The sequence below is a fragment of the Chrysemys picta genome, chromosome 5 (assembly GCF_011386835.1).
Source record: "Chrysemys picta bellii isolate R12L10 chromosome 5, ASM1138683v2, whole genome shotgun sequence".
Classification (NCBI taxonomy): Eukaryota; Metazoa; Chordata; order Testudines; family Emydidae; genus Chrysemys; species Chrysemys picta.
In genome coordinates, this window is record NC_088795.1 from 114,989,155 (window position 1) to 115,005,809 (window position 16,655).

A 16,655-nucleotide genomic window follows, 5' to 3' on the forward strand; every position below is an offset into this window, starting at 1 on the left:
TTTAAGCCCTGCAGCAGCTCAATGATGGTCTGAAGAGATACTGGAAACAGCCAGCCCATCATGATAGGTATAAACATTTTAAAAATATGTTACTCTGCATTAATTTTATTTTACATGCTGCTGTTGCCCAAGTGTCTTCTGAACTCTGGAGCTATCTGAGATAGGGACAGTCATGCTTTTCTACTAAATGGGGAAGGGGGCAGTACTGGAGGTGGAAGGAGCATGCCACATGCTCCTCCTCATTTTCTGTTTTCCACCAACCTCACTCCTATTCTCCTTACTTAAACAATCCCTACACGTGTGCTCCCCTTTTTCCATTCCCATTAGACATAGCACAACACTGTGTCTTGCTCACAACAAAGCTTATTCTAGTAAAACAAAAATTGGGATACAGTGCAGTTTTTGTTGTTTTAAAAATAACCAATAACTTTATTGGCATCCCAACTGTTGGGTAGCTATGATAATAGTGTTAAGCTTTCTGCCCTTACTGAAGTGCTGCCTTATTGCCCAAGTCAAGATGGAATAAAGGTGGGTCTTTGCCAAGGGGGTCTATCTTTTGATTTCAAGACCTTATCTTTCTCCTTTATTTTCTGCCACTCTGTTTTTTATAACAAACACAAATTGCTCAAAAATCCATTTGTGTAGAGTAGCCACTTTGTTAGTAGGCAGTCTGCATCTATTACATTCTCCTTGGTAGTTGATGGCACATCTCCAGTTCACAATGATCTTTATTTTGAGTTTCCATGTGAACACCTTCAATGCCCACAGTCAACTGTTACCTTGATTGATCTGTTCATGAGTATGCTTTTTTGAGGTCAAGGCTTGTCCCAATCCCAGTCTCTTTGTACCCCCTGGCATTCCGTCCCTCCCCCAGTCCTACTATATGACTGATGTTCAAAGTTAGGAAAGTAACTTTACTACATACCTGCTACTTCCCTCCTGCATATTTTCAGATTGCAATGGGTAGAGTAGGAGTAAGGAGATCAGTAAATGGGAGGGATGGAGTCAAGGGGCAGGTGATGGAAGAATTGGAAGGGAACAGTTGGTGCAAGACATTAGATTTAATGAATGAGATAAAAGAGGAAAGGGTGTTGTGTGGGGAAGAGGGTGAAAGGGAAGTCATGCTAGTTCTTGTCACCCTCCTTGAAGAAGCTGATGATACTGTGCAGAGAGGGAAGAATCAAAGTTGTTGTAGGTTATAAGTAGGCCTTCTGAAGGAATAGTAAAACCGTTTTGCAAGGAAGTTGGTGGTACGTAAGGAGAAAAGCATGGGTTTGCAGTGGAGGAACGCTACATCGTCTTTGTGATTTTTCTTTAGAGGTATATAGAAGGATGGGAACAGGAGCAGCAGAAACAGATTCTGGATGTGAGTCTGAGCTGTGGGATATTGAATTGGATGGAACAGTGGGAGAGAAGGACAAAGGAGTCAATAATTGAGAAGAGAATGATGGTGAGAGCTGACCATGGAATCCATGGAGGAAAAAAGAAGAGACGGGGTAGGCTAAAGACTGCAGGGAAGTCAGGATGCCAAAGAACTTTCGCTAAAATAATGGACTTTATGGGACACCTGATTAATATCTGTCTCTTGAATATTTCTCACCTGTCTTCACTACCCGCCGGATCGGCGGGTAGCAATCGATCTATCGGGGATCGACTTATTGCGTCTAGCGAAGACGCGATAAAATTGATCCCTGATCGCTCTGCCGTCGACTCTAGAAATCCACCGCAGCAAGAGGCAGAAGTGGAGTCGACGGTGGTGCGGCAGCAGTCGACTCACCGCCGTCCTCACAGCCAGGTAAGTCGACCTAAAATACACAACTTTAGCTATGCTATTCACATAGCTGAAGTTGCGTATCTTAGGTCGACCCGCTCTCCCCCCCTCCCCCCCCCGTAGTGTAGACCTAGCCTCACTTAGGACATGACCTAAAGTCCATTGAAGTCAATGCGAGTCTCTCCATTGACCTATGCCGAACTTTGATCAGGCCCTTAGAGTTTTGTTAAACGCCTGCTAATACTTGTTTTCTACAACAGTAAAGGAATAGAGCTGGCTTTTGGCCCCAGCTGGGAGAATAGAAGCAGCAGACAGGCAATAAGAAATATGTGATTCACAATTAAAAAAAAAAAAATCAAATCTGGAAAACCTGTGGTGAAAACTAGATAAGTAGCAGCCCTTTTATAACTTAGTTTTTACAATATTAACTTTCATTTTGAAAAGCTTTTGAGGTTTTTAAAAGAAATGTAAGTGTCAGACAGTGACATTCTACTATGAGTAATATATTGTTTGCTGTTTTTCTTTGCTAAATTTCTATTTTGTTTACTAGCTGTGGTACAATTAATATCTGAGTAATAAAGTCTGTGTATTGCTTTGTGTCTGTTATCTCATAAAGTATTTATTTAGTGGAGTTGCTTGAATTCTAACTGTCAGTTTGGATTACAATAATAATAATTAATAATAAAAACATTTATAATTAGTGGCATCTCAGCTTTTGAAGAATCTTAAAAAATAAACTTAATATGAATTTAATAGTAACTTATTGCAATGAATAACTTTTGTCAATGTATAATGTTTCAAATATATCTTTTCTCCTCAGGGTGTCCTTTTGGTATATGACATCACCAATTACCAGAGCTTTGAAAATTTAGAAGACTGGTATAATATGGTAAAGAAAGCAAATGAAGAATCAGAAATTCAGCCACTTGTGGCCTTGGTAGGCAATAAAAGTAAGTTATTAATGCATAAATACCAGTTAATTGAAGTACTTTGGCTGTTTGTTTAATATCGAGAAATACCATAAGACACATCTTTAGTTACAATGGAACATGGGTTTCATGTGTTTGGTCTTCCTAAATTCTGTATTGTAACAGTGACTATTTTTCTTTGCTAGGTGGAAATCAGTTAATAAAATAATCTGCTTCCATAATTTAAAAGCGTGGAATTAAGCTTTCAGCATAAAATGAGAGATTTTTTTTTGGAAGCATTTTTATTTTCTTGCATACCATCTATAATTTAGAGGTGGATTATTCTCCATAGTTCTGTTGGTATTTTTCTTTTGCCGTAACCCCCTTTTTGATCATCAGAACATAGTTTGATACTTTTCTTGCTCCTAATCATCAAAACTGTTCTTAAGAAATTATTTCCCATTCATAAATACACCAGCTGGATCCTAATTTTCGCCTGGTTTTAACCAATCCTTCAGAGACTCCCTGATTAGCAAATCACAGGGCTTGATCCCACTTCTCCTAATCTTTTTACTATTAACTTCAGTAGGAACAGGATATGCCAAGTTTAAAAAAAAAAAAAAAAAAAAAAAAAAAGCGCCGGGCAATGGAAAAGTTCTAATAATCTTTAGTAATGGACATATATTTGTTTAAATAACACAAAGGGTAAAACAGATTTTTGTGTCTTTCTCAAATAATTCATGTTCATGTCAAGACCAAACCTGATACATTTCATCCAGAAAGATAATTTTTTGAAACTGTTACAAGCTACTAAAAGTAAAGTTGAGATACATTCATTCCCAGCCCTTAACTCTAGAGTTGCAACCGCAATGCTGTAACTATTTCTGATGTTCATTATGAAAGACTACTTTTGTTTTTCTGAGAAGAACACAGAGCAACACTTAGTTACAATATATAAATAGCACTTCTGAAAGTATAACATAGACTCTGTTGTACCATAGCACACCAGAGCCAATAATACAGGTTCTGTTGAAATCCAAATGAAAAATATTTTTCATTGATTTATATTCTACTTAGAAATTGGACTTCCTACCTGGAGTTGTGCAAAGCTTGTAAAGTATTTACAAGAGGATACACATAAGTAATGTTGTTTTGCTAGAATGACATCATCATAGACAGAAAATCGGACATTGATTTTCAATTTCAGTTAGAGGAGAGAACTGTATCTCTGTTATATAACTTGACTCAAATTCTTTTCTTAGTTATGTCTATGAAACCTCATTAAACTAGTGGAACTCACTGAGTACAACTGAAAGTAGAATGTGGTTTTATGGGTCTGTATGAATTTTTGAATAGCAGAATGACATGGACCAAGAATAGGGCCTGTAGTTCATAAAGGCTGAAGGCGTGGGGTACCTCTTATCTGTTTTGGAGAGCCTCTAACATGTATCCGTTCTGTGGCCAGCTGGATATGAAAATTAAAGTAAAATATAAGTTTCTTGTGATCCTAAAGAATGTATAGTGCTGTTATGGAAATCTCTAGATGTATGGCATCTCTTCAGAGGAAGGGAGCAAGGAATGCTACATAGATTAGTAATTATTTTATATCCAAGTGCCTTATTGGTATTAAAGCATGGCAAGAATGAAGCATTTAGAAATTCATTACCTGTCCAAACTTTACAACAGGAAGAGAAAATCAAAGCAGGATTCTAGCTCAGTATGTCTTCAGTACTTTACTATATTCATGCTCCTCTTGCGACACAAGCAGGCAGATAATAAGATCAGTGCTCACAGGAGAAGCATGGTTTTGATCCCTATGCATCACCGGGGTTAAAGCTAACACCACTGATGACTGCCAAGTGCGTCTAAATAAATGCATTCCATTCAGAATGGCTCAGCTTCTGCAGTCAGTAGATGATGATAGGATATCGTGTTGGGAGCTGCGACCTATTTGGAACATACAGAGTCATAGATTTAAAGACCCGAAGGGAGCATTATGATCATCTAGTCAAACCTCCTGCATAACACAGGGCAGATAATCTCATCCAATAATTTCTGTTTCAAGACCATAATTTATGTTTGAGTTACAGCATATCTTTTTAGATGTATTGACTGAAAGACCGCGAGTGGTGGAGAATCCACCATATTCCTTGGTAAATTGCTGCAATGACGAATTACTCTCATCAGAAGAAAACTGCAAAAAAATGCTGAGCACCAAGCAGTTCCCATTCAAGTCAATACTTTTGAAAATCAGGCCACTATTTAGGTGACTAAATATTGACTTAAGAGCCTAACTTTCCAAAATGTGTGGTTAAAGTCTTGGCATATATTTAAAGGTGATGGTGTCCCTTTTAAGTATCTTAATGTTACTTTGTTTTAAACTCCCATTTGTCATATTATTCCACATATTGATATCACCTGTGAAGGAACAGGAACATTTCTTGATGTCAGTTAAGCTACTTGTGAAAGTGTTTAACTGAAGTGGGGAAATAATTCTCATTTAGATAATATTTTAAGAAGGGGGAAAAGGTGATATCTTAAGTCTACATTTCCCTCCTTCACTTTGAACTATATACACACATGCATTACAGTATTTGAAAATAACCTTTCCAAATAAATGCTGTTTTCAAATGGTGGAAGTTATCATCAAGTAGTGTAGAACATTAATGTAGTTGTGCACTGGAAGTATCATAAGATGATGCAAGGCATAGAAGAACACAGTTAGAAAAAAATATGCTAAGAAATTCTCCTTTCTCTGTACTACTAAATGATTTAGAAGTGAACATGTTGGTAAAAGTCATCTTTTGGAATGACAAGGTGGGTGAGGTAATATCTTCTATTGGACCAACTTCTGTTGCTGAGAGAGACAAGCTTTTGAGTCTCACAGAGCTCTCCTTCAGGTCTGGGAAAGGTACTCAGAACCTCACAGCTAAATGCAGGATGGAACAGATTGTTCAGCATAAGTAGGTAGCACATATTCTAAGGGACCATTCAAGGTAGAGTGGCCCATTAACATCTCTGCAGTTTTAGTACAAAAACGGGGGTTAGTGGATTACAGATTGTTGTAATGAACCATAAATCCAGTGTGTCTGTTCAGTCCATGATTTTTGGTATCTAGCAGAATTACTCCATTATGAATGTAAGTTCCCATGCTTGTCTTTTGAAAGTGTACACATTTCCTTTGAGGATGAGGACTGATGGTCAGATATAGAGTGATCGCTCTGTTCACCTCTAACCACCTAACCACAGGTGATATAGGGTTAGGGTGACCATATTTCCCAAAGGGAAACGGGACACCACATGGGGCTAGCCTGAGTCTTTACTCCCCACGCAGGGCTGGCCCAAGCTGCTCACCCACCCCCGCTCCTCCCTGCACGAGGCTGGGGCTGCCCTGCCCCATTCTCCCCTTGCAAGGCTGGGGCTGGCATCGCTGCTCTCCCAAACCCTGCCTGCCACCTGCCCAAGTCCTGCCCCCTCTGTGTGGGGGTGCCATTGCTGCTACCCCTCCATGTTCCTTTGCACCCCACTTTTTTGACTTGATCAGTTGGCAAGTGTAAATAGGACAAATGCCCATTTTTACCAAAAAAGTTGGGACGGCCAGGACAGGGCTTAAAAAAAGGACTATCTCGGCCAAAATGGGATGTATGGTTACCCTATATAGGGTGTTTTTGTCTCTTATCATTTTCCTGTGTGAGTTCATTGGAGAGTGTAGTGATTGTCTGGTTTCACCCACAGAATTGCTATTGGGGCATTTAGTTCTCACGGGAAAATGATAAAAGACAAAAACACCCTTAAAATATGTGCTAACTACTTCTACTAAACAAATCTGTTCTATCTTGCATTTAGCTGTGACGCTCAGAGTACCTTTCCAAGACCTGAAGAAGAGCTCTGTGTGGCTCAAATGCTTGTTCCTCTCTCTAACAGAAGTTGGTCCAATAAAAAATATTCCCGCACTCATCTTGTCTCTCTAATATCCCGGAACAGACATGGCTACGACTATATCTTTTTGAATGGACAGAAAAGGCAGATGAAATTTTTGTATCAATTGGCTTTCATCCCCAGTTCCTTATAACAAGGTCTATTAGTGCTTTGTTACCCTTACTTCAAATGACTTTTATTACTTTACTTTTCACTCTGTTCTCTGTAGCAGCCAATTGTAGTTGTGTAAGTGGAGATATCATCCAAATTCATAATCATGACCACTGTGTATCAAGCTTGTGGGGTCCTTCATTGAGATAAGACATCAAAAAATAAACAGTGATGATTGCTAAGCCCATGAATGATCAGAGTTTCCATGGATATATAACATCACCAGGGATCCTAGTTTTCCGTGTTTAAAATCCCCCAAATTCTGTGATTAAAAAACCCATAAAAATATTTTTTTCCACGATTAAAATGAAACGCTGAACTTTAGTTTCTTTAGCCAGAGGTATCCGCTGAACACAATGTTTTATTGATACACTGGAACCCCGTTTATCCAATCTAAATGGAACCGGGGCCACATTGGTTAATCAAAAATTCGGATAATCCGGAGAGCTTCAGATCCATGCAGCAGGACTCTTACTGTCAGCTGTGTGTGGTGGAGTTCGGGCTTCAGCTGTCAGCCCCAGCTTGGTTAATACGAAGAGACGGATAATGGAAACTCAGATAAATGGGGTTCTACTGTATATTTTTTTATTTTTTCACAAAATGTAAAAACTAAAGATTCTCTGTAAAAATGCAAATTCTGCATTTTTCCATAGCAAATGGATTTATTGGATTCCTAAATATCAGTCATCACAAAATAACAAAGGACATACTGGAGGACTAGATGAGATATGATATCCTGCCTGTACACATCAGGCATTCTATACATTGGTGCAGTTTTGAATGCACTGTTGCTACATTAGGTGTTACAAATGTGATTTTAATTTCAACTAATTTTAAATGTTTTTTTACTTTTCTAAAGACCAAATTTTCAAGTGTGGATGTTTGAATTTTGCCAGCAAAACCTGCATTTTTGTGTAAAATCCAGGTATGTTAACAGCATGATACTTAGAATCTTGATCTAGCGAAGCACTTAAACAAGTAGTCAGTGGAATTACTCTTGTTCGTAACATTAGGCATGTATTTTCTGTTTCTGTCTTCTAGCCTTTTATGGCTTTTTTGGTCAATAGCCATAAAACTACTACTTGAGGACAAATGTATTTGGTTGCCATCTTCCAACTATCTGTCTTATAAAGTGGTGTTTTTTCTCATCTGCTTTTCAGTTAGCTTTTGGAGATTATTCCAATAATGTTTGTTTCTCCATTTCTCCCTTGCAGTAGTGAAATTATGAAGACTGCCAGTGGTGCAAGTAGAAATAATTTCTTGCCATTAGGCTGCGAGGGACACAAAGGAGGGGGGGGGCACGTGACTCTTTTCCGTCCAGGGCCCCCTTGCTCTCCTGTCCCCTCCCCATAATCCACATCCATCCTACGTTACCTGGGAGGGGGGTTCTGTCCTCCTCCAGCTGCGCCAAAGACTTCTGCTGTACATACCGCAGGCAAGGGAGGACTCAGGAGATGCAGCTGCATGGAAAGGCTGGGGGCTGGGCTGGGGGTGGTACAGCCGCGCCGAAGGAGCTGCTGGTGTGGGGCTGCTTGGTGGCCTTTCTTTCACTGTTTCACTGCTGCGGTTCCTGGGAGAGCCCTGAACCACCTGGCTATCCCAGGAACCGCAGCGGCAAAAGGAGCAGAACGTGCAGCTCCTCCGTCAGGGCTGCTGTACAGACCCCATGCAGGAGGACTCAGAAGACACAGCTGCATGGAAGGACTGGGAGCGGGATCCTCCTGTGTCTTTCCAGTATTCCATATCAGCTATAAATATCTTACTGGTACGGTGTACCGTATCACTGTACTTGCACCACTGAAGGCCGCCATTAGACACTATTTCCACAGTGGTTATTCTGCATGTTTAATTGCAGTTCCATTAATTAGAAGTTTTCTTTGTGACTTCTAGTGATGTTGAATCCAGCATTTGATCATTTGGACAGAAAGCCTTAATTTGGCCTGCCTCATAATTCTTAAGCACTTAGGAACTGCATGCACCTGCATTGTTGCGTTTCTGTAATGACACATTTGATGTTTTGGGTATGTTGACAGAGATACAATATGCATCTCTCGCTTTCATTTGTAAAAGGAAACTTAATTATTCAGCTGTTCTGCAGGGTAGAAAATGGGAAGAAACCCAGTGTTCCATCCACTGAATACTGATAACGGAATCCATACTGAGGATTTACCTGGAGCTGTAAAGAACTGCTTGTATCTGGCTTTCTTTTTAGGAGTAGTTATGAATGTGTATGTGGTGTTCGTGATGTTTTTTTATATAACAGTTGCAACAAGGTTGTTTACATTGCTGACATTTTTCATCCAAACACCTCTGGCATGTTTTCCAGGTTGGCTTCACAAATGACATGCACTGCATTCAGCAGCATGTGTGTTAGGCTTTTTCTCCTGTGGCACGCACTTACGTATGCACATTTGTCTGCCGTGGACACGAACACCTTTGTGTAAGGAATATCTGACTCAGTAGTATTTGCAGCATTGCTTTGGAAGCAGTTTTATCATATGTGGCTTCCATCATTACACATCCTCAATATTAACATCTTTGAAATCATAATATTAAGTAGTAATTACTTTAACACAGAAAACTGCCAAAAACTGCTTAGGTAACTTTGTTTGTTTTACATCAGTAGCCTACTAGTCAAAGACTTTAGGTAGACATTCAGAACCCAACCACTGATTTGTTGGTGTGAACCCCTTACCCAATAGAGGTTTGTTTTGCCTCCAGGTGGGGATGCAGAATTGTGTTATTCAGAGCACTAAATACCATATTAATTAATGTTTTCATCAAATTTAAAAGAGCTACTTTTCCTGTTTGGCATAATCACAATATGATAACTTTCATAGTCTTGTGTGTTTTTTTTCCATAGAGCAGGTTGCAGAAGTACCTAACTTTCTCTTATCAGTACAGTACAATATTATTAGTTGACAGTCACATGAGCTTTTCTTTTATAACTATCTGGAATATCTCTGCTTTATACTGCAGAGATCAAAATTAGGTAGAAAAGATTTCATTAAAAATTCGCTTTAGCCCCTTGAAAATATGTTCCCTGTATAGTTAGTTTCTTTAAAGTCTTTCAGGCTTGTCTTCAGAAGCAGATCCTTTAGGCAAGCAGGGTAACCTGGCCTTGCTTAACTTCCAGAGGATTAAACCATTCAGGAGTATGAGAAACTGAAGAAACCCCAAAATTTAGGAGACATTCCCTGCCTTCCTTGTCCCTCTCCTTTTGCTTTCACCAACCTTACTTTGAGAGAACTATATTATTTGTTAATTTAGTACTGGCTTTCTTAGGTGTGTTGGGATGAGTTGAGGTCCTTTAAGTTTTTCATGTTTTTTTCATCTTCTTGCTTCTGGAGTATTTATCTCTTCTCTGGGCAGCAGGAAAGAAGGAACTTGCCCTGCAGATTAGATCGTTAGGAGCAGGAGACAGGAAAAAAACACAAGAATTTAGGGAAACTATCCTTCTATGAGAAAACAATACTGTTCTCTTCAGGATATATGGTCTCTTTTTTCCTAGTCTTCTGTTATGGTGGGTTTTTTTTCCTTCCTTACTTACTTTCTCACATCATATCTCAGTAGTCTCGTTAGGCTCAGTTTGAAGGCATGTCTACAAACTTAAGTCGCCCTATGTTAGGTTGTCTTATAGCCACCTCAGTAATTACTGCAGTGGTTCATGTCCACACTAACCTCCTTCTAGCGGTGGTGAGTGTTCTCACCAGGCAGTGCTTCCAGTGACTTGAGAGCTTGGGCTCTCAGCTCCCCGCCTAAAGACTGGCTGCCCCCCCTGCTCCTGGGTTAGAACACAGCAGTTGCCCGGGCTCTCAGGGTGGAGTTCTGTGCCTGGAGCCTGGGTGCAGGCAGGTTCCCAGCAGGGAGTGGGGAGCTGGGCACCTCGGTGCAGCTGGGTGCGGGGAGCTCGGGAAGCAGCGTGACTGGGAGTGGGGAACCTGGACCCTGGGGGTAGCCTGACTCTGACTGGGGAGCCAGGGCAACAGCCTGGTTCCGAGTGGGGAACCCAGTGGGCAACTGGGCTCTAGTTGGAGCCCCCCACCCATCCCGTGGTGACAGCCCAAGCTGTGAGCAGCTTTCTTATCAATTTCACGCTCCAGCATGGAGCCCTGAAATAGATAAGAATGACTGCCAACAGCTGATGTAAGTAACCCACAGTATACAGACTCTGCGTCGCCCTAGCTATACTGACATAAGCCCTACGCCTCTCGTGGAGGTGAAGTAGTTATTATGTCGACATAGTAGGACACTTACGTTGGTGGAAGCAAGGCTGTAGTGTGTACCCTGACATAATTAGGTTGACGTAAGCTGCCCAAGTATAGATTATAACCAGGTCCACCCACATCTGCCTCCTTCATTTGCAGCCCATCATCAATTAAATCAGTTGCTCAATCACATCAGCATTTCTCAAGCTTTTCTTTTTATTTATTCAGTAAGCAACTAATTAAAATTTCACATTTATTTTCTGACAGCAAAATTAAATATTGAATTTCACATTTGTTGTCAAATCTGTGATGACTGTGATAATACTGCTTTTCTAAAGCAGGAATGTTAACAACAGAAGTAAAGAACTTGTTTAGTATTGTAATTGACTAGTAAAGTTATATTTTATTAAATATTAATCTGCACACCAGGGAATGGTGAGATAAGTTCTGGTTCTCAGCAAGTATTCAAAACAAAAAGCTGTGTGGGTTGACTTTATCCTTTTACAATACTGTATTCTAGAAGTATATTAAGAATTATCACAAGCTAAGATAAGTACATTTTGTGCAGTAAGATCTTTGCTTTTTTTACTTCGTGTGTTCACTTTCTAACAATTCAGTAATTCACTGTAGGCTTTCTAGTCATTAGTGTGAGTTAGAATGGTTCTTCTATATTTTATTTGACTGGTGTTTTATTTTTTTATCCTGACTAGTTCTTTTATATTTTCCGTATCTGATCTATAAACAGACTCCTCAAGTGTCAAACCAACATTCTCTGTTGATATATTGTAAACAAAAATTAACCCAGGTTGCATGGGAGCTACTCTCTTTTTGATTTATAGCTGCCTAGATGGTCTCAGGGCGGTGGTTATCTGTAAATTATATTGGGGGTAGAAATTATCAGGCACCAGTGTATGGTGGATGGATGAATGATGTCTACTCTTAGAGATATTAACCAGATCCTCTCCCCAATAAAGACTAATAACTCAGATTTTTAAACAGTCTTCATGACAGATGGGGGCATAGAGGAGAGTGCATCAACACTAATTAAGAATGTTGACTCTATGTTCGCCTTAGCCATGATTAATTGATCTTGGAGTGCTATCTCTGAGCAGGAAATGATGTGCTGTTACATTGTGAAGTTTAAAGGTTATATTTTAGTGTAGCCTTTAACTTGCATTCACACAAACCACAATCTTATTACCTATCTTATCTGACCACAGAAAAAGAAACATTTTCCAGTCTACATATGAATGTTTGGCTTTACAGTGCACTCATGTGAATCCTTTCTGTGTCAGGGCTTTCCTGGTCTACTTCGGGTCCAGTTATTGCCTCAGTTTCCCTTTCTTCCCCAGCTAATCAAACTTCAAAATATGGGTATTTTCTCAATAACCTTTCCCTTCTGGGAGACTGGCTTGTTTAATATAAAGTTCAAAAGAGCACAGTTCTTCCACCAACCTTTCGAGCTGGCTCCTGCTCCCTGTAGGCTTGCACTCCACAGATTCTCTGCCTGGGAACAAAGGAGAGTCTCTGTGTAGAGCAGTTCACACAATCCTCCTGCTCATTTGAGTTTCTCCTGAACGAACTCAGCCTAGTCTTATACCCCACAGCAGGCCTGTTCCTAGGCCAGGTCTACAGTGACCAGATCTGCACTGACAAAGTTTTGTCAGCTTAGCTCTGTGGGTCTGGGGTGCCAAAAAATACCCCAGCCAAACAGAACTATGCCAGAAAACCCTTCCAGTGTAGATGCAGCTATGGCAACAGAAGAGTGCTTCTGTTGGCGTAACTAATGTTTTTCGGGGAGGTGGTATAACTATACTGATAATAAAACTCCTTCTTGTCAGCATATGTTGTTTGCTCTGCTCGTATAACTATACCGGTATAGATGTATCAGCGAAGCATGGATAGTGTAGATAAGCCCCTATTCACATGCTGGACTGAGAGATCAACTAGTCAAAGGTGAGGCCGAACCCATGACTCCCTTAAAGGTCCAGCTCATCCTATGATATAGCCCATCTGACAAGTTGTTTGTGTAGATCTAAAATGTTTTAAATTGTGTTGAATAATTTAAACGGAAGATTATTAGGAAAATCCCACATTCCCTGCATGTTGTTTTGTTTTGGTGGTGAGTTTGCCTTTAACATCTAAAGAATCATTCAAGACAATGAAAGAAAAAAATGTCCGATGAAAGTAGCCTTTTATGCAAAGTTCTAAAATATTTGCAGCTCAATTCATGAATAGGTTCTTCATTAGGTTAAGGATATGGGGAAATTAAAACCATACTTTTAAAACAAATTTCTTTACTTATGTTACCGAAAATGCATCAGAAGGGACACCTAAGTGGCATGGTCCTGACCCTAAGTTCTACTTGGTGCTGCAAAGGGGGATAGATGTTGTGGCACTGCTGGCTGACTGCACTGCCAAAGCTGTCATGGTACTACCACAGTTAAATTGCCATTGTTGGCAGGACAGCTTTGAGGGTGCTATTTGCAATATGTTAGAGAAAATAGTTGCCCTGGCTTGAACCACCCCTTTTGGAGGGACTGGATCAAGCGCAGTCTGAACTACAAGTTCATCCCTTCATTAGCTAGCCAAGCATACAGCAGGTTGTGTAACATAGAGGAAGTTGTGGGTATTGATGTATAGTTCTGTAATGTCTAGGTAGATATACTCCATGAGCTGTGAAGTGGGAATATGACAGGGAGAGGGCCCCCAGGATGTATCAAAGAACCTGGATGTGTGTACCAAAAGGGTAATCAGGTCCTGGACTTAATACCTACACGTTTATCTATGTGGACAAATGTACATGGTGCATCTGATCTCAGGGGGGAGCCCAGGTTCTACTCATAGCCCCCATCCAGAGTCCTTCTTGATGTTAGCTGGGAAGCCAGAATGGAGACATATCTGCTAGACCATCCAGTATGCTAAATAGGGATTTCACTTTCCTTTTAGTCTCTTCCAAGGTCAAAGATGATTCTAGGGCGGTTAGCTATGATGGCAGATCCTAGAGTTTTGGCAGTTCTTTGCCTGTGAAGGCCCTATGATGTGGCAGCAGCCATAGCAAGGAACAGAGCAGCATAGGGATGCAACCTGTCAGTACTGTAGCAAAACGTGGCTGCGTCAACTCATTGCCATCTTTATGGGCATTGCCTGTGAAGTCCAAGGCCATTTCTGACAGGAGTAGGTGGGATGAGTCTATAGTAAGCCTGCTCTTTGGCTTGCTGGGAACTGCACTTCAAGCTTCAGCCACTGAGCTGAAGCTGACATATATATTTATAGCTATATAAATTAGTTGGACTCCAGAGATAATGGTATAATTCCATTCAGGACTGTGGACTTGCACTCATGCCAGGCTGAATCTGATTTATGGAATATAATATTGCATAGGCTACAAGTGGAAATGAGTGTCTTCTAAACCTATTCCTGTGTTGCTATCGGGGGGCCAGGGGCACCAGACCATTTTGGGAGCATGACAAGACTAGCAGAACTTTTGTAAGTCACCACTGAGATGCATTAACAGAGTTAAGTGAGGAAGCTTGCACACTGCTTGTCTGCACTAAACTCCAGATAGTACGTTGTTTTTTGCTTTCACTCAGAATTCAAGAGGAAAAGAGTAGGCAGTTAAAAGAGTGGAATTAAATGAGCCCTACTGGCAAACGACTACCATGTTACACTTTCTTTTGCTTATGAGGACAGAAACAACAAACTTGATTTATTTTCCCCCAGTTAAAAATCTTTAGGTCAAATTATTTGTGCTGTTTTATTTGTGCACGTATGTTCTGCCTCCAAAGGACAACAGAAATTAGATAGCCAGGTTCAAAGTCTAACAGAATACTGTTACTGTATCTGGGAGCTCAGATACCACTGTGGTGAGTGCTACAAAAATACCAATAAATAAAAAATTACCATACAGTAATAGTTATGCTTAAATTTAGAGAACATGCCATTGAAAATTGCAAGTAATAATAAATTATTTGAATACAAAGGTTAGAACAGTATGCATATCCTCTTTTATAATAATACACAAATAAAATGCTGAGAGATCATGTACTATTGCCACGGATTCTGTCTGTAGTTTATTTAGCAATGTGGACATATGTCTAATAAAAAAAAGATGCTGCATAAGCCATAGTTCAGGCTGAATGTGCTTCTGTTTTTGGTTTAGGTAGAAATGTTTTTTCTGGCTGCGTCCTTCATACTTAGGTCTTCTTACAACAAATGGAAAGCCCTTAATTGTACCTCAGGGAATAGTTAATGTACAGTGGACATATGGTGGACAAAAGCTGAGTCTAGTAAATGAAATAAAATTATAAACAGAAAATGTGTGAATGTCTGCACAGTCTGACAGCTATGCAAGATACTGTGCTGTCTGAGTAGCTTATTTAAAATTAATTTGCAATTCTTTTCTACTAGTAGGTAAGTTTACTCATGCAGCTTAAAATACATCAACATAACTTCTAGAAATTAATTTTGTATCTGTTTTATTTTATTAAAAGAAAAATGCTAAGAAGGTTTTCAAAGGCATAGAGTATGCACATTCATTCTTTCTAAAGTTTGGCTTCTCTACCATGTGACATAAATACAGTGTGATTTCACCAATGGAAATTAGACTTCTTGCATTTATGAAAAAGTTACAACATTTGATTGGGGGCATCGGCATTAACCCTGAACAGCTCTTGGTCTTTATGGATTCAAGCATTATATGTGGTTGCACTGCTCCAGCAAAAGGTTAAGTATTAATGGAAAATGTTCACAGCTCTTTTACTCAAAGAAAACATGTTACTTGTAAGTTTTCTTTTGATTTTACTTTTACAGTTACATTGAATGTCTTCATTCATTTAGCCATCCATAAAGCAAATATTGTTGCACATGCAGTGGATAATAAGTCTTTTTAGGACTACTTGTGTGGTATGTCACAGATCATTAACTGCAAGTAACCACCTGACTTGAGGGAAGTCTGGAAGCATCATTACAGTGAAATAAGCTTTTATTTCTGTATCACTGCAGCACATTGATTTGTAGGAATGTCTCCATTAGCTACTGTGGAAATATATTCTTATATATTATCAGTGAGGAAAGCTGATGATAGAGGATAACCAATGTTCAGGTGTGAAAAGGACGTTAATATCAGACTTTTGGACAAAGTAGGAAAAAAATGCTATTATAGCATTCTTTTTTTATTCAAGAACTAGATATCATTCAGTAAATAATTGTTTTTGTAATTATTTCTTAACCAGTGGTTAAAATCAAGACTTGTAATAAACTACAGAAGGAATGGTACAATGTTTATGCATACACTCTAACTTCATCTGATTTGTGTACACTAAATGATTGTTTACTATGCGGTGGGCAGATTGGAGAGGGGTGTGTGTTTGTGGGGGGGGGGGGGGGGGAGATGGAGGAGGGAGAATTACCATCCTGTTCAGTAAGGAAAACTTAAACATCTCCCAATTAGAATTGACTTGACTGAAAAAGTTAGGAATTTTATTTGAGATGTTCTTTAAATTAATTTAATCCTAGCTTAGAAGCAACTGAATGTAACTGATAGAAGTTTGGGATTCTGAAACATGAGTTTGGCTACTAAAATATTTTAGGCATACCAGTGGTTTGAGCATTGGCCTGCTAAACCCAGGGTTGTGAGTTCAGTCCTTGAGGGGGCCATTTAGGGACCTGGGGCAAAAA

The 16,655-nt window shown here is 39.7% G+C and overlaps 1 protein-coding gene across 3 annotated transcripts in view; it reads left to right on the forward strand.

Moving 5' to 3' along the window:
• Positions 1-16,655, forward strand: part of RAB28 (RAB28, member RAS oncogene family) — a 93,317-nt gene that overhangs the window by 25,111 nt on the left and 51,551 nt on the right. For all 3 annotated transcript variants that reach the window (XM_005300238.5, XM_005300237.4, XM_005300236.4), the window contains exon 4: positions 2,592-2,721. In XM_005300238.5, coding sequence (XP_005300295.1) covers positions 2,592-2,721 — 130 coding nt within the window. The remainder of the gene's footprint in view (positions 1-2,591; positions 2,722-16,655) is intronic.